The sequence below is a fragment of the Mytilus edulis genome, chromosome 3 (genome assembly GCF_963676685.1).
Source record: "Mytilus edulis chromosome 3, xbMytEdul2.2, whole genome shotgun sequence".
Classification (NCBI taxonomy): Eukaryota; Metazoa; Mollusca; class Bivalvia; order Mytilida; family Mytilidae; genus Mytilus; species Mytilus edulis.
Window position 1 is genome coordinate 47,410,138 of NC_092346.1, and position 22,948 is coordinate 47,433,085.

General features: G+C 32.4%; 3 protein-coding genes across 3 annotated transcripts in view; all 3 read left to right on the forward strand.

The window, feature by feature from the left end:
• The window catches only part of LOC139516659 (uncharacterized), a 117,558-nt gene that overhangs the window by 24,821 nt on the left and 69,789 nt on the right, over window positions 1-22,948 (forward strand). The gene's annotated exons all lie outside the window — the stretch shown is intronic.
• On the forward strand, window positions 1,037-20,355 carry LOC139518162 (uncharacterized). The gene is made up of 4 exons (XM_071309855.1): window positions 1,037-1,663; window positions 1,930-2,092; window positions 18,714-19,064; window positions 20,123-20,355. Exons 1-4 carry the CDS (start codon window positions 1,106-1,108, stop codon window positions 20,353-20,355), a joined length of 1,305 nt encoding a protein of 434 aa, XP_071165956.1. The 5' UTR covers window positions 1,037-1,105.
• The window catches only part of LOC139516660 (uncharacterized), a 43,616-nt gene continuing 24,698 nt past the window's right edge, over window positions 4,031-22,948 (forward strand). The window contains exons 1-5 of the mRNA XM_071306883.1: window positions 4,031-4,196; window positions 18,714-19,064; window positions 20,123-20,486; window positions 20,941-21,141; window positions 22,089-22,139. Coding sequence (XP_071162984.1) covers window positions 20,405-20,486; window positions 20,941-21,141; window positions 22,089-22,139 — 334 coding nt within the window. The 5' untranslated portion in view covers window positions 4,031-4,196; window positions 18,714-19,064; window positions 20,123-20,404. The remainder of the gene's footprint in view (window positions 4,197-18,713; window positions 19,065-20,122; window positions 20,487-20,940; window positions 21,142-22,088; window positions 22,140-22,948) is intronic.

Sequence of the window (22,948 nt, forward strand, 5' to 3'; positions counted from 1 at the left end):
GTCATGACTTGATTGTTTTACTTAAATACTACTAGTTTAGTCTCAGTTTTCGTTTGTTACCTGGATTTGTTTTTCCACAATAGATTTATGACTTTTGAACAGCAGTATACTACTGTTGCCCTTTTGCAAGAGTCAAAAAACATTTAAAATAGTTATAGTAATAAAGTTTAAAACTAGTTCCAATTCGTACAGCTATGCAATGTCGCATTACTTAATATGATAGTTCCGGGATCGTGTTTGTTTCAATTTGGAAGTTGAAGAGTCCTTTTAATATATATTGTTGTATGCACCTGTCCAGTATTTCACATAGTTCAATTTAGCACCGCAATATTACGGACGCCATCATGAGTTGGTTGACCGTCATGGAATATCTGTTTCATAGATGATAGAAGATATATCCAAATATCGTTACTACTATAAAGATCCCTTTTCTCGAATGTTACCTATCGCTTGAAACTTATAACCTGGTTTTTAACTTCTCTATTTTAGTTTGGACAGACTTTCAACTATGTTCTTATCAATGTGCTTTTATTTCTTTTTTTAATAGGAATATGATATGATTGCCAATGAGACAATTATTCACAAGGATTAAAATAAAGTGGTGGTCTGCAGTAATGAGAAAAAATATTAGTTTTTCACCATTTGTTTACAATTGTGCTAAAGCTTTACATTTTTGATTAAACTATTTTTAGCTCAATTCGGTCCATTTCTTTTTCACATGACATACGATAAAAAAATCAATACTTTGAAGTTGATACTTGATTTTTATCCGGTTTTAAATGATCAAATGATACATATAAGAATGATTTGCACTATGATGATTTATAGCCATATAAAGAAAAAATATACCTTAGCAAATATTTAGTCAGACCTCTAAATAAAGTTATAGTACCCATTCTTCTTCATTTCAATTGTGAAGTGTTTAGTTATTACATAATACCGCGAGTTCTTGGTCCTTGTATCATATAAAAGACTCGAATGTCATGTGAATATATTGAACACGTACTGCATTTATACTATAACAGTTTCTACTTTTACAAATTGTGACTTGCATTCGTAGTTGTCTTTCTCATTGACATTCAAACAACATCTTCTTATACATCAAATGGAACCCCCAAATGAAAAGATAAGTTTTGAAAAACTAAATGTTGGTGCATTCGGAAACAGTTCATACAATCAAGCGTATTCTTCTCCTCCAGAATGTTGTGGGAAACAGTCAGATTTAAATGGATACATACAACCGATAAACGAAAACGGAAATAGAATATCTTCTAACCATGATTACTTGATAGTTCAGGGGTCCATAAAAAGTAATTTGTCATCTAATAAGGAACCAGGTGAACCTCATAGTTGGCTTCACTCCGGGGAAAACAAGAAAAAGGGAGATCACTGTGGAAACAATAAGGAATTCAGTGATCTTGATAACTGTCCATATTCAGTTATAGCAGATTCCAATAAAAAGGAAGATCACTGTGGAAACAATAAGGAATTCAGTGATCTTGATAACTGTCCATATTCAGTTATAGCAGATTCCAATAAAAAGGGAGATCACTGTGGAAACAATAAGGAATTCAGTGATCTTGATAACTGTCCATATTCAGTTATAGCAGATTCCAATATAAAGCAGCAAGAAGTGAAATTAAATTTTCCTCAAATAAAGTATGTAAGTGACATAATGGCAAAAATAATGGCGATAGGTTTGTTAAACTGAAAAATTAATTTTTAATGAAAAATTCATATTAATTTTCTAAATTTCACTTTACGTTTTCCAATTCATTCTCATTAATTAACAAATGAATATATTTATACATGGCTATGTTTAACTAAAAAACATAATTCATTGTCGTAATGTATGTTCTCCATCTTTTGGTATATACGCTGTGTATATATATATATATGTGTGTAATATAAAGACGATTTTATTTATAGGTCGAAGGACCACTAAACAGTCCGGAGAAAGAAACAGAAAAGGCACTGAAGAGTTCACGTTGCTCACCTGGCAAAATTGTTGCTTTTGTTATGATTACATTTATTATCATGACTGGCCTTGGCGTTGGAGCTTATTTTTTAATTCTGAGAAATATCAGCAAAGGTCTGTCTATTTTAAGTTGTATGTTCGAAACTTCAATTGCATCTATGATTCAGTAAATATTGGTCTAGGTATTTCAAACTTTAAGGATACTCTTGATTTTAAAAAAAGTCATTAATATTTTCCAACAAAAGTACATTCGTACCAAATTAAAAGGGAAAAGTGATTCGTTGCTTTTTTTCAAATACGTCACCGAAATGTTGCGGAAGATCAACTTAACTACATCAAGAACAATTTAACAACAAAACTAGGTGACGCGGTATTACTTTTAAATCGGTGAATAGGCATTTGTGTATTCCCCAAAAGCAGTTAGTATTGTTGATTAGGCGTGAGACAGAAACCAACCAATACAAAACATTAACGACAAGGTTTGACAATGTAGGGCTTCATTAATATGTAGGGCGTCCTTTCACTATAACAATGAGTCAGACGAAATAACAAAACCTATCACTTATATGCTGATAATATGATTTTGGATGTAACGCTTCTTCTGATTGACTGACGTTGTTATGTTTATCAGCTCATAGACATAATTTTGTCCTGTGACCCTGACGTCGTCAACGTTTTTTCATAGTTTACTCTGGTTTAAAATGAAATTTAGAATTAAACTATAAGAACTGACTGTAATACTGGTTCTGTCTATTCGAAATAACATAAAATGTGGTTCACACTTTAAATAACTCGCTGCGCGGGTTATTCAGTGAGTACCATATTTTTTATGTTATTTTTTCATAGACAGTAAAAATATTACAGTCATTCCTTAATGAACACAAGCTTTTGTATAATCCTCTAAAAACGAATTCAGATATATAAAAGACAACATCTAAAGAATTTATTGTTAAAGGAGATCATGGTACAATTATAAGTTAGGGATTGTTTGTTTGTTGGGATGTCAATCTATTTTCATTGGAATTTTAACTAAACAAGTTTTTAAAAAATCATGTTAACACAAATAATTTAATTGTGGATGCAACGCGTCTTCTGATTGGCTATCCGAACGTCGTTTTGTGTATCAGCTCATAGAGATAATTTAGTAACGTGACCTTGACGTCATCAACGTTTTTCACTTTTTATTCCTGTTTAAAAATTAAATTTAGAATTAAATTATAAGAAATAACCGTAATATGTTTATCAGTCTTTTCGAAATAACATAAAAATGTGGTGCACACTTTAAAAACAACCGCTCGGTGGTTATTCAGTGTGCATCACATTTTTAATGTTATTTCTTTAGAGATAGAAAAAGTATTACAGTCATTCTTTAAATATAACAAGGGAGTTTTAAAAAAATAGAAGAGTTTTTTTTAAATGAAATACTTCATAATATAACTTGTTTTCTATGCATAATCAATCTATTCAAAAATAATGATTCAAACTTCAATATTTCAATAGTAAATTAAAAAATACTTTATTAAGATATAGGAAGATGTGGTGTGAGTGCCAATGAGACAACTCTCCATACAAATAACAATTTAAAAAGTAAACCATTATAGGTTAAAGTACGGTTAAAGTAAAGTTTGCTTTGTAAATTGTAAAGAAATTTATGGAAACGCAATCTCATAAAAAGGGACACAGTTGGAATGTTTCCTTATTTCACAGCTTCTGCCTTTCTTCTCTACACATTCCACATTCAAAGGCGAAAGTTGGTAGAATAACTTATAAAACATAGGCCTATATTTTACCCCCTCTTTCCCAAGTTCCATCTTCTTCTTTTTAGGTGCCTCATCGACCCCATGATTCCTTATCAAAGCTTTACGCCTATTTCGTGTCAAACACGTAGAATGTTCAAAAAGGACACTAGTCCTGAAACTTATACTACTAGAATTTTAAATGGAGAATCGTCAGTTGAGTGTTAATCTATATTCCTAACACGTCTGTTCTAATAAAACAATTTAAAAGTAAAGAAAATGAATGGATACTTTATATGAATATTTTTCAGACGAAAATGCATCTTCTTTCTTGCCATCAATATCAAACAAAACAAATTCGTCAACGACTATATCTGTTACTTTTGAAACAACAATACGCAGTACGGAACCGTCAACATATACCACTACAAATTCGGCTGCTTTGCTCACGACACCAACACACTCTCAGGAAATATCATCAGGTACAGTAAAAAATCTTGACATACAACTGGAAAATGTGTATCAATAAATCTTTTCATCGCTATATTAGGATGATTAAAACTTTGTATTATGCGCCTCTTTTTGTGTAATACACATATACACATATTCACATATTTGCAGGTATAAGCTTGTCATTTATGGTTATTGCTGGTTATTTAGTTTGTTTCTTCATGACGTCATATATCACACTGAACGGAGTGTGATATTAATAAATGCGACGAAAAATGCGTTAAATTGGTTGACGCGTCTTGCAATGTAAAACGAAAATATGAAATTTCCTTTTGTTATTTATGAGGACAGGAACGACTTTCAGATGTCAAATTTGGCTTCAATACCTCCGTTGCAATCGGGATACGTGTTCTTGTATGAGAGCCGTTTATTATTGTATTAATTAGCATATCACGCCTTCCATCAACCCTTTAGACCAAACATACGTAAAATGTTTGAAAGAGAAGACAAACGGTTTTATATTGGTCTCCAGACAGACATCAGGTATTAAAACGTACATTTCTGGCATGTAATTTAAGAGCCAGTCTGTGATAAAACCATGCAAAATGGTCCAAATCCAAAATATTCCAATCAGACTGATATTTTGTATTTTAGATACCTTATATGTAATAACTATTTGTGCAAAATATTTTGTAAAAATATTCAGCCATTATTTGTGGGATACATACCGAACATTCGGTAATTGTCCATTTCAGTACTAACAAAAGGCAATTTTAAGCCTATTTTAGGGTATTTTGACCTGATTTGTTTTTTGTTTTAACAAATATCTTAAAAAACAACTTAAAATGAAAGGAAATTAGGATAATTCAAAAAGTTGTGACATTTCTCAATACCCCTTCTGACAGGTTGATATTGCATTGTTTTGAAAAAGGGCCGATTCTACAAAATTTGTATATTTTTAAAGGCTTAAATCTTGTAAGATCATGTTTTATTTTCAATAAAATGTAATATTTCATGAAGCTTATATATTGATCTACAAAATGCAAGAAAATGATGCTCGGCAAATGATACCTTCTTACTTGTTGGAAATTGATGAAAAATTTGGCGTGTCCTTAACCTTGATTGCTTAAACAAATCTTTAAAAAAAAATCACATTTCAGTAATAACATTTGTTTGCATAGTTCATTTGTCTGTCACAAATCTAAAATACCCTAAAGTATCATCGTACTCAAAAATCTTGAACAATGGCTCTATGGTAACATTTACGGGAGACACTGAAAATACTGGAAAAAAAAAATGGAAAAAGCTATGTTAAAAATAAAAATATATTTGTAAAATTCAATAAAATCACATATTTATGTAGAGGTGGCGAACCTTTCCTATTATTTATATAAAAATATTATAATATTGAAGTGTTAGCTTTCATTTTTGTGTACTCGAATTTTCAAATCTTACAGCTATATGGAATTTTGAAAATGGTTGCTAGATTGCGAACTGACAGGATATTTATCGTGACCGTTTAACATAATAAATATGATCATAGAATGAAATTCAAAACAGTGTAGCTGTGGCCATTGATTGACACATTAAAATCATCCATTGACTGGGTCAATTTAGGTGAACGTTTGTATGTAACGACCAATGCTCACTATGTACTTTTTAAAGACACTTAAACTATGGGGTCACCAAAGGTTCTCAACACCTAAATAAAGTAATTCGAAAAATTAATCAGAAACAACACGGTATTTTGATTTATATCAATTATATAAATCAAAACACAAAGGTTATTCCTGATTAATTTTTCGAATTATTTTATAATTAAAGGCGTTAAGAAACCTTTGGTGACCCCACAGTTTAAATGTCTATCGTAGCTACGTCGTGAACAGTGGTCGTTACAGACAAACGTTCACGTAAATTGTCCCAGTCAATGGATGATTTTAATGTGTCAATCAATGGCCACAGCTACACTGTTTTGAATTTCATTCTATCATATCCCATCTGTACAAATTTTATCGAAATCCATTCAGTAGTTAGTATTTTTTCTTCGTTTATATTTGGAAGGTTGACGCTTGTTGTTACGTCTTACACGGCAAATACGGCAAATTATGAACACACAATTATTGTTTAATCATATAATGAGACATAACATTAAATTTATTAAAATCAGGTTTAATTTAATGTCTGTTACTATTCAATAATGCGTAGATTTGATTTGTTTTTGTCATACTTATGCATCAAGAAATGGTCAAATGAAACATAGACCGAATACCGTGCGTAACGTCATCACCGTGTAGAACGCCACTTGCGGGGTGTCGGCTATGTTTGACATGGGGTGGTAATTTTGAAGCGACGAAAAAGTAAGAAGGTAAGTTCAAGCATCAAAATTTCTTATTTATAGAACTCTCAGTACCATATAATGTATTGCACGGAAGGAACCGCAACATAATCTATTTCCTGAAAGCAGAAGCAGTCGTTTTCAGTGCTCAGTTTTCTCAAACACCTCGCCCTAGTTTTCCGTGTTGCAGATTTTGAGGCTTTATATGCAAATTTCGGTATAAAAACTACTTTACACAGCTACCCACCGTATCATTTATATAGAATTGTATTCCTCTCATTGACTTATACCAAATACCAGTTTCTTAGTTAAAATTAATTGGTTTTAAAACTGTTATTCATCAAAATATAAAGTGTCGCCCGGGGTGTCAGATTTTGCGTCGCAAGGGGTAGAGGCTTGTCATAAAAAAAAGAATTATACATTTTCTTATAAATCGATCTCTATCTGATACTTTTTAATTCAAACACACTTACACAAATAGGAACAGAAATGTAACAGAAATTCAACCTAGAAAAACACAGGTTACATCAAATTCTTCAAATTTTATTCAATTCCGGTTCGTTTAGAGATATGTATATAGTCAGAGTAGACCTTCAAAGTAGATATGATATGATAAATGTGTAACAGAAAACGGATAGTTCTAGCTGGGCGATTACGAACGAAATAACTGTCTTGAATCATTTTTTTCTTGTAAACCTGTTCCGTTGTATATTGTGTACAAGTCGTTATTTTCTCATTGACAATTGTAGTATCATCGTCTTCAGGATTACTTGAAGTTGTGTTGTCATTCGCTGAAAAAGATGCCGGTGAGTGTTTCATTGGATGGAGTGTTCTAATTCTTTTAGGAGTAATGGATTTTTGCGGCGTGCACGAATGCTTTTTAGATGAACCTGGTGATGAACTATGATGCATTTTGGCTGGTGGAGACTTTAGGCACATCTTATATTGAGGACTATTTTGTGATGTTTTGGTTTATCGAGCCATAGCCTTGACTTTTTTTTTACCATGATAGTGACTGAAAAGGAAAAGAAATCGTTTACCAGCTTGAAAACTAAATATTTTAAGCCAGTTTTTTTTTACAATGAATGAAATCAAAAGCACATGTTTCATAAGATTAAAAACTGGCAAAATGAAAAACCCTTATTTTGTCATGGTAAAGTAGATGTGAATGAAATCAAAAGCATATATTTTATAAGACCAAAAACAGGCAAAATGAAAAACCTTGTTTTGTCATGGTAAAGTAGATGTGCTTGAAATAAAATGTATCATATGAAGACTAATTTACAAGCAAATATGTATTCTTTTTTTTATGACAAGCCTCTACCCCTTGCGACGCAAAATCTGACACCCCGAGCGACACTTTATATTTTGATGAATAACAGTTTTAAAACCAATTAATTTTAACTAAGAAACTGGTATTTGGTATAAGTCAATGAGAGGAATACAATTCTATATAAATGATACGGGGGATGGCTGTGTAAAGTAGTTTTTTATACCGAAATTTGCATATAAAGCCTCAAAATCTGCAACACGGAAAACTAGGGCGAGGTGTTTGAGAAAACTGAGCGCTGAAAACGACTGCTTCTGCTTTCAGGAAATAGATTATGTTGCGGTTCCTTCCGTGCAATACATTATATGGTACTGAGAGTTCTAGAAATAAGAAATTTTGATGCTTGAACTTACCTTCTTACTTTTCGTCGCTTCAAAATTGCCACCCCATGTCAAACATAGCCGACACCCCGCATGTTGCGTTCTACACGGTGGTCATGGTAATACATAGTCCCCAACCCGATACAAATTCATTGTAATGAAACGAAAATTTAACTTGATCTATAATTTGTCATGGTGTAAACAACATAAAAATATCGAGACAAAATCTTCAAGCATAATGAAACAAGAATGTGTCCATAGTACACGGATGCCCCACTCGCACTATCATTTTCTATGTTCAGTGGACCGTGAAATTGGGGTCAAAATTATAATTTGGAATTATAATTAGAAAGATCATATCATAGGGAACATGTGTACTAAGTTTCCAGTTGATGTAAATTTAACTTCATCAAAAACTACCTTGACCAAAAACTTTAACCTGAACTTCGCACTATCTTTTTTTTATGTTCAGTGGACCATGAAATTGGGGTCAAAACTATAATTTGGCATTAAAATTAGAAAGATCATATCATGGGGAACATGTGTACTAAGTTTCAAGTTGATTGGACTTCAACTTCTTCAAAAACTACCTTGACCAAAAACTTTACTGTAAATTCAGAAATTATTGCGTTCATTTATTATTGCGATTTTGTCATTTTAAATTAAATGCGATTTTAATTATTACGATTTTGAGAAAAGTCATGCTTAATTTAGTTAAGATATTACAAAAGACGCACAGACGAACGGAGGCACAGACCAGAAAACATAATGCCCCTCTTCTATCGTAGGTGGGGCATAAAAACTTGTTGAATTCTGACTATCTAGGTGAATTTCCTATGACCAAAGACCACAACTCTGCACACAAATATCAGACTGGAACAAAATTGAACCACTAAATACCAAAAACATCCAAAATTTCATTTTGTCTTTAAACTAGAGGCTCTAAAAAGTATGTGTCGCTCGCTTTGGTCTATGTGAATATTAAACAAAGGACACAGATGGATTCATGACAAAATTGTGTTTTGGTGATGGTGATGAGTTTGTAGATCTTACTTTACTAAACATTATTGCTGCTTACAATTATCTCTATTTATAATGAACAATGCCCAGTAGTTTCAGTGGAAAATGCTTGTGAAAATTTACAAATTTTATTAAAATTGTTAAAAAAAACTATAAAGGGCAATAACTCCTTAGGAGTTCAATTGACCATTTTGGTCGTGTTTGGCTTTTTTATAGGTCTTACGTTGCTGTACATTATTGCTGTTTACAATTTATCTCTATCTATAATAATATTCAAGATAATAACAAAAAACGGCAAAATTTACTTAAAATTACCAATTGAGGGGCAGCAACCTAACAAACGGTTATCCGATTCATCTGAAAATTCCAGGATTTAATACAAGATATAAATCAAAAACTGTTATATGGCACATTATATATGCACATATAAACTTTTTTCGTATTTTTATATTGGCCACATTTTTTTTACATATTCTTTGTAGATTATTTGTTTTATTTTCAAAATTCAAGTGTACGCCCGGGCGTTTTGACGTAAACGTAGCTACGCGCATGCCGACACGAAGTATGAATGAAATTTCAATGGGATAAGTGTGTTATATATTAGGGTTCTCTACTGAATTGCTTATTAATATGCAAGGAATAAGCACAAACAAAATCTTTATCGAGGCTATGGGAGCACGGAAAGAGTTTAGTTTATTGCATGCATGATGCGTCAGACATAGACCATCTTTCTTCTGATGATTTCAAAATGTTGTACCCGGCACCATTCTTGCTATAAATCTTACACTAGCAGACACAACTGCAGTTATTTTAAAGCTGAATCAAGTTCTTGTTCGTCTGTTAAAGTGTTTCAGCTCATATATAGAAGTCGTCAACTTCCTGACTGGAAAAAGTTTCTTTGAGTCAGTGAGATTTAGCAGGCCTTACTCAGATTTCTTGGCGAATCGATTGTTCAGCAGCATGGTAGATCAACAGTTACTATGATACATGAGGAAGCCATAGTTTAGCTAGCACTTCCAATGACCCTAAATCAGGTTTTAACTTTAAAAGAATTATTTTGTACGCCCAATGAAGTAAATACTCTCATGATTTCACATGCTGTTCAATAGTTCGTTGTGAAAGGAATCAAGGGTAGGATAATAAAAAAGTCACAAGATACAAATGTTCTAACATTATGCGTTCCCTACATCCCCTCCATGCAGCATACGCATGAGCTATGGTTTCAAAGAGGCACTTTTACTTGTATACAAGATTTGCGCCGCTATATACATGTCCACGAAATATGTCAAAGTCTCAGATTGCCATCTGTAACGTTCTACCAGCCGCACATGCTGTAACATGATGCGATACAACGTAATCGGCCCTGTTTAGGATCAGTAAGCGCACTGCTTCTTAGTCTTGAAGGACAATCCAGATGAGTTCACCGATTTGTCAAACCTATCTAATTGTGACATCGATGAATCTATAGATGCAGCTCGAGATCTTGTTGTCAGGTTGAATGATCTCAAGTCAAAACTATAAATTGATCACCGTGACCTAAACAAATTGAGCGTAAAATTGGCTACAATTTAAAATTTCTCCCTTGTCAAACTTCCTCCTTATGAATCTACTTTTAAACAATATATAATAAGAGCTTCACTCAAGACATACATTTGATGTCTTCCCATATAGCAAAACTACCCCAACATTCTCCTCTTTAGTTCGAATGGGAAAAGAAGAATTAATTGTTCCTATCTACCTCGAAGGTCATATGTCATCCGAATTTCTGCAAGATTTAGTTTGTACTTGTAAGGGAAATCTGTGTTTCAAAGGGTGCCATTTGCTCCGAACAAAATCTATCCTGTATATATATTTATGCCCATGTCAGGCAAATGACACAAAATGTAAATACTCGTCTGGTTGCAGTTAGAAACATTGATTACGACGAAGATGACGATGTATACGATTTAATTTTTCTGTATGTACCTTACAAATCATTGTTAGCTATTGAATGAAAATTAAGCAGTCCATATTATTTTCATAACAATAAATACCGGTAAAATATATACTCAATTTTGAAATCGTGGGAAATATAGTAATAATCTATCTACTGGGGATTCCGAAAAATATGTTAAAAAATAATAATAATAAAAAACTTGCCATATGTTCTCTGCCCTTGGCTTGGTTCGTGGGATTAAACTACATGAGACCATATAATGTAGTAGGTAATACTAGCCTCGATCATAATTTTCTATTTCTATTTGTTTTTCTTTTTCGTGTTTTTGCCATGCTGTTGTCTGCTTGTCTTCATTTTATAAGTTTTTAATGTTCCTTTGCTTTCTCACGCCTTTTTTGTTTGCAATTGTTTGTAAAAATACATCAGTGCTGTACATAACCCTCTCCCAAACTATATTTTTGGAATACTTGTAAACAATATAGCCAATTGTTGCTCATTTAGTCATTTAATATGTAGGATGGGGTGTTTTACCTATTTTTAATACATGTTTTGTTTTCATAACTTTACCCCCCCCTTTTTTTTCTCTGTTTGCACTATTTTTTAATTCTGTAAAGCAAAGCTATACACAGAGCTTGGTATTCAACCAAGTCCGACGTTAATTTTCGAAAAAAAAACTCATTTATATATACTCTTTCACACCCATTAACAGAAATTTGATTTTTACCTAGAAATTGACGAACTCCTGACTATCAAAAGACGTGAAAAAGACATTTTTTTCGACCAATGATTAAAGTTAAGATCTAAAAAAACATCTTTAGATCTTACTTGTATCGAATTGAATACTAAACAATCAAATTTAGAAATTGAAATAGGTCAAGGTCACTGTTATTTAACAGTTATTTAAAAATTTCAAATTTGCACCCCATATACAAAAAAGTCAATCTAAAGTCATTTTTGGCGTTAAAAATATAAAATAAGTTCAAAATGCAGATACAACAGATATTTTCCTATAAATTAGTTCTTTTTATTTTGCTCCAAACGCATATATGAAGGAGAAACGAGCTATCTAAATGTGACTGTGCATTTTTCTTGAATTTTTGCTTTGACCTTTGACCCTGATTTAAAAAAAAAACGTGACCACGGCAGAATACGACGAAACGCTATTTCGATGAGGCTTGTTTTCCTCTTTCCAACGATATAAAATATAGCCCTGTGTTATTCCGTTAAGGCAAATCGATAAAAAATTTTGATTGGGCACACTACTATTAATTTACAAACCTGTGGTCAAAAGAATTAAATAAATCTTTTATTAACTTCAAACAGTGGGGTCGAAATATTATACTGATATTTTATATTAAGTAATATTCTAAGTTCTTTATGCATGCAGCAACTCAATTATCGTGTACCGCATAATGAGAAATATAAGGATAAAATCAATTATCTTACCTCCTATACATTTCCAGGAATATGATTGGTTAAAAGCGTCCGCGTGCAAACCGTGTATATTTGATATTAGGTTAGTAGGGAGGCGGGGCTTATCTCATACACGGTTAGTAGTGGAGTTACGTCCCTTTATATTCCATATTAGATAAGAAGGGGGCGGGGCTTATTTCATACACGGTTAGTAATGGTGTTATGTCCCTTTATAAAAAACAAAACGGTACTAAGAAAAAAATCTTAAAAGTTCCAACAGACGAAGAAATTGATGATTAATATTGAAATAAATTCATAAAATACATTTAACCGTACAAATCGTTATTGTTGGCATCAATGGAGGTATTTTATTAATGCTAACAGTATTGAAGACTTGCTCATTTTGAGAATCACTAGTCTTAATTTCACACGTTAAGATAGTCGGTAAGATAAATTCGTTACATAGTGTGCTAGTGACCTAATACGGTATATATGGGGTCAGTAAATTCCATATGGGGATTCGAGCGTCGCTCTCACCCCATATGGAATTTACTGACCCCATATATACCGTATTAGGTCACTAGCACACTATGTAACTAATAATGCATGGGCCGCTTTTATACGGATGAATATATGAAACACTTTTAATTTCTGTCATACTGACGATAGGTTATAATCCTAACAATGTCGTAGTCACTTATAATAAGTATCTCATAATACTGATCCATTACAGTAATTAATGATGGGTTGCACTGACATTCCTCTTTTATTATTTTCATGCTATAAAACATATACACAGTAGCTAAGCGTACCATAAACGGAGGAAATTGTCCCCCAAAATAGAAACAAAATAACTTTAATCGTATCATTTGTGCACCTGAATGAATTCAGTGAAGGCATGTTGTTGTAATAAATTAAAAAGTTACATCGGCGAAGATTATTCAGTGCTTTTGCATGTGTTGAACAAAATAATAAATTAATACTTGTGAGAAATGTCGTAGTTTACAAGGAACAATTCTCGTTTGAATTGTCATTTCGGGGCCTTTTATGGCTGACTTTGCGGTATGGGCTTTGCTCATTATTGAAAGCCGTACGGTGATCTATTACAATTGTTAATTTCTGTGTTATTTTGTTCTCTTGTGGAGAGTTGTCTCATTGGCAATCATACCACATCTTCTTTTATATATGTATTTATAGTATACAAGGTATTATCCCGTAGTTAAGATTTGTCCACTTTTTATGAACACATCCGTAAAAAACGGACGCCCACCGGATCAGAAGGGTAATCATACCACATCTTCTTTTTTTAGATATAAATGTACTGTTTTCGATTTTAAATGGATGAACATTTATTTTTTTTTTATTTTATACTGTAAGAATAGAGCTGCATAACATTGTTGAACTATTCGCTAAAGTACATGTAGTATGTATTCGTATTTAAAATGAAATACAAAACGAAACATGTATGATAAACTGATAAACAAAATATCAAGAAATTAAGGATGACTAAATGCATGTACAAGAAGAAACTCACCTTTTTTTATCAAAAAATTCTAGGAATAAACACTTTTTTTAAAACTGATTGTTTCTATTTACATGTACATATTTACAATTATTAATTACAATTTACGTTCGTTTTTCATCCGAGAATAGAAATACCTCATAAAGTATATCGTTGGAGTTTATAAACTACATTTAATTCCCCTGTGCCATGGTTTGCCATGTGCGGTTTTTTTAACAAACATGGTTGGTTACATATTATGAATTTACTTACAATTTCGGATTTTTTTTCTCAAGTGAACGGAATCAGAAAAAAAGCCCTATCCTGTGTCGAATATCTAAAACTTGTCAAAGAATATGAAAAGTGTTTGTAGAAAAGTACGGTTTCATTTTTCAAGTAGAACGCTAATTCATCGAGTCCATTGAGTGAAAGAAAAGGAAGGATCATGAGCAACTTGGGGGGGGAGGGGAGGGGGGAGTCAATGAAAACAATATGTGGATTGAGTTTTTTTTAGTTTTTCATTGAACTTTTGATGTCGTCCCTTGATCCAGAGAACAATTTGAATTAAACATTTCGATGTGAAAACTGTTAAGATTTTAAAGTTTAAAATTTTACTATCAATTGCAGAAAATTATAAAACCAATGAATTTCACATGCACATTTATAAAAGCTAGAATTGTGATTGCATAATCAAGAACATAATCATGTACGCAAATACGACGATGGAAGCTTTAAACGACCTTGACCAGCTACGTGAATATTGATCAGTCCATTCAACGTTATAGTACGTGTGTTCTATTTTCGCAGGTGTGAGGTCGAAGGTTTGAATTGACCAATGAAAACGATTGTTCCTTAAAGAGTTAATCTAATAAAGTTTGTTTGACTGATTATGTCCCACGACCTTTCGCTAAGCTTGGCCGGAGATAGGTGTATTTATTTTTTTACAGCAATTTAGCAATTTATACCCATAAGTATTAGGTTGACAACTACACTGTGTCACTCTTTGTAATGGAGTATTATAAGACTTAAGATTTTCATAATCTAACATATATATGAAATAATTTCGTTGTCAGTGTCTAAGTGAAATAGATCTAATAGAGTTTCATCAGCTAATACAAAATCATTCAAAATGCCTGTCTTGGCATTAAAATCGCCAATAAGAGCCGTATGTACATCTGATACGTTCTTAAGAGACATCAATTCATTCTCGATTTCATCAAAAGCTTCTAAATGTGAATATTTCGAACCTCCAGGTGGTATATAAATACAGCCTATAATACCATTTTGCAGACCAAAAATGCTTTTTGCTACTTTCATCCACTGTACAAATTGACTTTCTCTTGATAAAAATATTAAACTTGTTTCTAAGCTTTTTTTGAAAATAACTTCTATACCACCTGATTTTTTACACATTTTTTTCTATTTTTTGTTACATATGTATAACCTTTTGGGACATCTAGAACATCTAGATTATCAAGTTTGCTTTCTACAAATATTGAAATATCATAGTTTAATATATTATCTGTAAATTCTTTAAATTTCAACTAAGATTTTAAACCACACACATTCAAGTAAAATATATTAAGATCATTTTCACACATTAATTGTTTTTATGAATATCTTTGTTGTCAATGTCACTACTCTGTCATCTTGTACATCTGTCTTATTCACCATTTTTGTCCATTGTAGCAGAGGGTGGAGGGTGGAGGATATTGTCTGGCTGTCCTAGGATAGTAGTGTTTTATCTATATATAGTCGATCTTCCTTTAGAACTGCCTTGTGTCCTTTAGTTCGGGCATCTTTCAGTATGGGAACTAGTTCTCGCCTCCGCTCAATGACTTTGCCACAGTCCCATTCGACAGACGACATCAAAAGCACTTTTAAAATCTACAAACGAACAAAACAGTTTTTTTTTTCTGCAGAAAAAATATAATGATATAAGTGACATGCTCAATGACTTCGATAGGATATTGTTCATGGACAACAAATTGCCTTTTGTTTTTCAGCTTTTGAATTGCAGCACTAAGCACTATATTCCTGTCTTTACGTCGCTCAAACTTAGCTACTATGCCCCTTGGACTATATTGTCCTGTTTTGGTTTAAGTCTATGGACATGAAAGTTTATTTCCTCATCTATTTGAATTTCACTCTTAATAAAATCTTTTAGAATTGCTTCCGTGTCCTCTTCTGGATTGTAATCATCTTGGACACCTTAAAATATCAAGTTTTCCCTCTTTGATCTTGACTGTTGTTCTATTACCTTCTTTTTTAATTGTCTGTTTTCTTTAAATAGAAAGTAATTTTGTTCATCCATGTTCCGTAATCTGTTTGACATTTCACTTAGCCCTTGATCAATGTTAATGATAGTGTTAGTATGTGTCTTTATTTGTTCTTTCATGTTAGAAACTTCACAGTCTATTTTCATGCGGTGTGTTTCCATGGAGACAACCCTTTTTAGTATGTTTTCTAGCATATCTAATTTTTTAAGTCTTTTTGTCACTTCACTCATAAATTTATTTCAGTCTGGATTTGTGTATGGGTATGGTGATGGTGTTAATTGTGGCATTGAAGACATCATAGCAGGCGCCAATTGTTGTTGAAAAGGTGTTGAAAAGGTGTAAACGGATAGCCTGGATAAGTCCCATACAATGTTTGGTGGTTCGTTTGTGGTGTTTGAGGTATGGAGCAAGCTGGGTTCTTTACTCTTTGAGTTCTTTGATTTTTTTTTGTCAGCCATCTTTTTCTTCTTGTTTGAAAATGGCGATCCTGTTTGTTTTCGTTTTCGTTTATTTTTCTTTTTTTTACTACTTGCCATTAATAAATATAGTTTTTGTTGATGAATTTATTTCAAATAACATCTGGAAACATACTGCACTTGTTTGCTGTGAGATGTTTCAGTTGAAATCCAAATAAACACAAAAATTTCTACACTGGTAAAATGTTTCGACTAGCCCCTGCCGCCATCTTTTTTTTATAGTTAAGTATAATGTTGGCGTCAGTTAGTTTACATTCATCGCTTTTTATTCACTGACGCCAAGGAAGTTTTCTGTAACATAACGTGTTGCCCTTAAGCCCAAATATATTTGTAATAAAAATAATTATTTTATCATGTTTTATATTTTTTTAGTACTTCAACAATATCAAACTGGGTATCTTGAAATACTCCCTGCTGGACGTTTACAGGCTTTATATCAACAATAACTACTTTCGTAATTATGGTATATTGTCTGTGATCGTTCTTATAAGAGCGGTCATTAAAAGCTATCAATTATCTGCGGTCAAGGTTAATTCATATTTATTTGTATATCTCTAATCATTGTTTACGCCTGTAATTCTCTTATCAAGTGGTCTATTTAAAACAACTAAACACATTTATTCAAAAACCAGTGGTTGGCATGATACGGGTTATGTTCTTCTCATATATTTTATGATGGTATGATACTAAACCCCTAACGGGAAGGATTGTGCCTGATGTTCATATGATGAAATCATAATCTTTCAGTCAGTTTACTAGTAATTGAAGTCTGGAGCTGGCATGTCAGTTAACTGCTAGTAGTCTGTTGTTATTTATGTATTATTATCATTTTGTTTATTTTCTTTGGTTACATCTTCTGACATCAGACTCAGACTTCTCTTGAACTGAATTTTAATGCGCGTATTGTTATGCGTTTACTTTTCTACATTGGCTAGAGGTATAGGGGCCCGGGAGGGTTGAGATCTCACAAACATGTTTAACCCCGCTGCATTTATGCGCCTGTCCAGGATCCTCTGGCCTTTGTTAGTCTTGTATTATTTTAATTTTGGTTTCTTGTGTACAATTTGGAAATTAGTATGGCGTTCATTATCACTGGACTAGTATATATTTGTTTAGGGGCCAGCTGAAGGACGCCTCCTGGTGCGGGAATTTCTCGCTACATTGAAGACCTGTTGGTGACCCTCTGCTGTTGTTTTTTATTTGGTCGGGTTGTTGTCTCTTTGACACATTCCCCATTTCCATTTTCAATTTTATTACTACGGTTTTACGTAGTTTAACGTTTTGTGCATCAGAAGGCTTGACGTACGAGTGAGATATCAAAACATTATTGCAAATAGTTATCAAAGGTACCAGGATTATAATTTAGTACGCCAGACGCGCGTTTCGTCTACATAATACTCATCAGTGACGGTCAAATCAAAATATTTATAAAGCCAAACAAGTACGAAGTTGAAGAGCATTGATGATCCAAAATTCCAAAAAGTTGTGCCAAGTACGGCTAAGGTAATCTATGCCTGGAATAAGACAATCCTTAGTTTTTCGAAAAATCAAAGTTTTGAAAACAGGAAATTTATAAAAACAACCACATTATTGATATTCATGTCAAAAATGACATTATAACAACTGCTAAACCCTAAACTGCTAAAAGCCACAAAGCAAGGCTCAACCCACCATTTTTTTTTCTATTAAAATGTCCTGCAACAAGTCAGGAAAAAAGGTAATTGTTATCTAATAGTTCAAATTCTGTGTGTTTTACAATGTCGTTTTTGTTTGTTTGTTGCACTTTAGTGTTTCTGTTGTTTCGTCGCTATCCTCTTATATTTGATTTGTTTTAGTTTGCGACACGAATTTGTTTTCTCTCAATCGATTTATGACTTTCGAGCAGCGGTATACCTATGTTGCCTTTATTTATGACAAGTTTACATTTACCTTGTTTCAGAATTAAACTGTACAGATGCTGTAGAGGCGGACTTGTATTCTGGACCTGTAACTATAGAATGTACCATAACAAAATCAGAGGAGTTTGAATATATTGGAATATCTCATGAAAATGGGATTAGCAGTACGATATACGGAGTTTCGGTTGATAAAAATGGAACTATATTCATAACATTTAAGGAAAATCAGGATATAAGCATAAACGTCGAAAGTACATCAACATTAAAGTTGATAATAACTTTCATTAATGTGACTTGTACAATGGACGGCTCTTACAAGGTTGCTTTGATCAGTAATAGTTCAGGTGAAATGAATGAAATAATTGGAGAGAATGTATTGCTGAAAATAAGAAGTAAGTGACTGTTATGTAAATTTATTATAATATATGGATTTGTTCATTGCTAATTATAGGATGATGTCTTTATAAAATTATTTTTGAATCATTAGCCCATCGGGGTGTTGGTGGTGTTAAAATGACTATGTTATAAACCTAATTTTTAGCACTTTTATAAACATGCATGATAAAAACAACCATAACTAACAAATTACACTCATACATGTACCGTTATAATGTCCGCTAAGTGGAAAGTATTCTACAGAACTAGAGATAAATGATTTTATATCAATATATTTACACACAGCAAGTACATGTACTACCGGAAAAATCCGATGTAAGATTGATAAGTCTGAATATGAAATAAATAAGAGAGAGCTAATAAACAACCAAAATGACCGGTACAAACCGGTCACAATATGGATAAAGAACTTTTATTACAAAATATACTTTTTTATCTAGCTTATAAATTAAAATTAAGTTGATTCGTCCATGTGGTGTGAACGTCAATTCCAACAATTAATTTCAATATCTGACCTTACGGAGTGTGCTGTTACCTCGATGGTGGAAGTTAAGGTTTCGTTAGTGTTTTGTGAAAATTTAAATGCAATTATCTGATTCTATATTGTTATGTTTTGTCATGTACATGTATACTACATTTTTCAATACATGCACCTGCATATATAATGTGCTTTTTATGTAGTTATTACCAGTGTCATTTCTCCGAGTTTAACCCTGGTCGACATCTGAACACTTTTCTGTAGTATGATCGAAAATAAGCACTACAAAAAAGATCCAAAATAGCATAAGGAACCGTTAAATACTATCGATAATAGTATATAATGATATTGACTGTACTAGGTTTTAATTGCTTAAAATATCTGTTTAGAATATCCGGGTTTTTTAAATTTGAAGATAATAAAGCAAACCTTTGTATTTCAATTATCAAAAGTGTATAAACAAAGCAGATTTCTTAAACAAGTTATATTCTAGTAAGTAGGCGTTCATTCAAATGGTAATTTTAATCAGTTAGGTTTTATTTTAAATAGGTCATAAAAAGTGAAGTTTTATTACAGGTCCAACTGGAAAACCCACAGTAACTCTGAGTGTCGACCAAGTTATAGACCTAGTCTTCCCTGATGGAAATTATTATCGGGGGTCTGGAATTCATACATGTGAAGGACTTATTGGTGAACCTCCTGCAAAGTTAGAAATAGATATAACATATAACAATGGCACGAGTTTTGAACCAATATCCAATTCAAATATAGATTTAGTATCCCGTACTAGTATCAAATACTTCGGATGAATGCAGCACAACAGAAACTCTATCATTTGGTTTAAAGTTTTCATCAGGCATGGATGGTGCCAGATTGAGATGCCGAGTATCAGATAGTTTAACTGAATACACATTAAGCGAAGAATTAAATTTGATTCCGAGTATGTATTGTTCTCTCATCCGTTATTGTCTTTAATATGTCCTCATTGTAACAGTTAATGACTTCAGGTTTAAATTTCCAACGTGTTTTTAAATTTTTTTCTTTCAAAATGAGGAGTACTTTATATTTCATCGTGATACAAGGCAGAATAATATATTGTTATGTATACATATTATCAAACACCAACCTTCTCCACGTATTTAGTTAATTTGAAAGTTAAAGGTTTTATTAATGTTTAGTCCCCAATGATCGTCAACTTCGTACTTAATTTGCCCTTTAAATTTATGTTTTGATTCAAGCGTCACTGATGAGTCTTTTGAAGACAAAACGCGCGTCTGGCGCAAATATAACATTTCAATCCTGGTGTCTATGATAAGTTTATTTGAAAGGAAGCATTTTGATTATAATAAAAGTCTAGTCTCTTTTATTTTTTTCCATCTTTTCTCTTCACAAAGGAAATATATGTGACTGTAGTGCCAGTTCTAGTTATCGGGGACATCCAAGCAACTGTAAAGTGCAGGTGTATTGTGTAACAGAAGGTGGCATCGCATATCCAAGAGGTATTGCGTGTGCATCAAACCAATGTCGAAACAGTATAACAGGAGTTTGTTCGGATGACTGTTCTGCTACAGTATGCAATGAAACAGTTCCATCGGGTAAACATTAATGCTATTAGTTTCAGACCGGAAATATTTCTTGTAGCATGTTTTAAAGTTGTAACCTGATACATAGTATTTTTGTTGAATATAAATATATATATTTATGTTGGTATGACAAAAAATGGGAAGTGTGTTTTTCTCCTTCATTGACACTTATGAAACGAAATCTAGAGAGCCATTTGTCCTCAAAGATTGATTTGTGTAATAGTAAATATGTTTTTCTGTAAGGTAAGATCTTTCTGCTGTCATATATATTCATCGCATGTTTGAGGTATATCCAGTCATGACGAAGATAGTACGAAAGTGTTTTGACACTTAACTATTCACCACTTTTGGTTTATTTGATTATTTTTATTTCCTTCGTTTGTCCGTCCGTTCGTCCGAAGAAAAAATCGTTGTTTCACTCTTCGCATTTTTTTTTATAACACATTTCCTGTCTGACGAGACCTTGCATTTTAGATATTAATAATATAATTGGTTTGTTTTTACAACATACAGTACAATCTACACATTTCAATTCACTGTAACTAAACCCATCGTTTATGTGTATAAGAGTATAGGAAAAACTATACTACATTCCATCTAACTGAGAATTAAATTAAATTTAAAACAGGACAACACATGTTTTTGAAGGATTTCATATTAATATAATGTTCAGTACAGTGCGTAACTAAAATTTTGTTAATCGTTGATACTAGCAATATGGCAACTTACATGTATTTGTTTTCGCTATGCATTTACTTGTTGAACGTTTGAGAGTTAAATATTTGAAATAAAGAATTGAACACAATTTATATTAGATTTTAAACAAAACATGAATAAAAGTTCTCATGCACTTGTCTATCAAGGGTTAGTTCAATTGTTCAGCATCCTTTAAATTGTAGTTTTGAATTCAGCAAAATTTAGCTTTGCTTCACTACATGTTGGAATTTTGTTTATTTCAGACTTTTGTACAACTCCTGCCCCGCCGACAACAACACCGGCTCCTTCACCCTGTAAGTCTTTATACATTTTATACTAAATTTATCAGTTTCTACACCATGTTGCATGAACTACAATTACATATCTTTAAGCAGTTTGCGTATTGTTTGTCGTTGCAATTTTTTACTATTATCAGACATGATTTTGAATAAAATATCTAATGTTACTAAGTGTTCATCTATAGAGAATAATGATGACTTTGCCATGGAGTTTGTAAGTACTTATTATTCTTTTCTGTATTCCATTTTGTTAAAGCTGGAGATGTTGTTCTTACACTTAACTTTTTATATTATGATTAATCACTCTATTGGTGATGTGAATTCTACACGCTACAAATGTATGTACTCGTTAGTTTAAAGAAAATTGCTCATACAATTTTTATGAAGTGTGTGTATAGTAAATTGCTCAAACAATTTTTATGAAGTGTGTGTATAGTCAATTGCTCAAACAATTTTTATGAAGTGTGTGTATAGTCAATTGAGCGGTTTTTGTGAGCGTGTATGAGTGTTTGTGTGTTATTTGAAATATCTTGTATTGAAAATTGCATAAAAAGCAATGCATTTTATTTAGTCGACATATTGATTTTGGCATCAAAATTTAATTACAACCTATACCAAACATGTTTCTAAATTGTCAACTTTCAAGTTCTCAGCCTTGACGTAATCTTTGATGAAACGTATGATGCTAAATCATGTGAGCTGTGTTGGATAGATATCGACCTGATGCAAGTGCAAGTGCAAATGCACGTATACATGTAAATTTCATTGATTTTTTAGCATTCCAATACGAATAGAAAGATTCACTCTCACTTTATTTGAAGGGT

What these genes read in the sequence shown, in the direction of transcription:
- LOC139518162 (XM_071309855.1), top strand. Translation starts at nt 1,106, where the DNA reads ATGGAACCCCCAAATGAAAAGATAAGTTTTGAAAAACTAAATGTTGGT. An exon ending in ATTTTCCTCAAATAAAGTAT is followed by an intron (nt 1,664 to 1,929) that starts GTAAGTGACATA and finishes TTTTATTTATAG; the next exon opens with GTCGAAGGACCACTAAACAG. An exon ending in TGTATTGCTGAAAATAAGAA is followed by an intron (nt 19,065 to 20,122) that starts GTAAGTGACTGT and finishes GTTTTATTACAG; the next exon opens with GTCCAACTGGAAAACCCACA.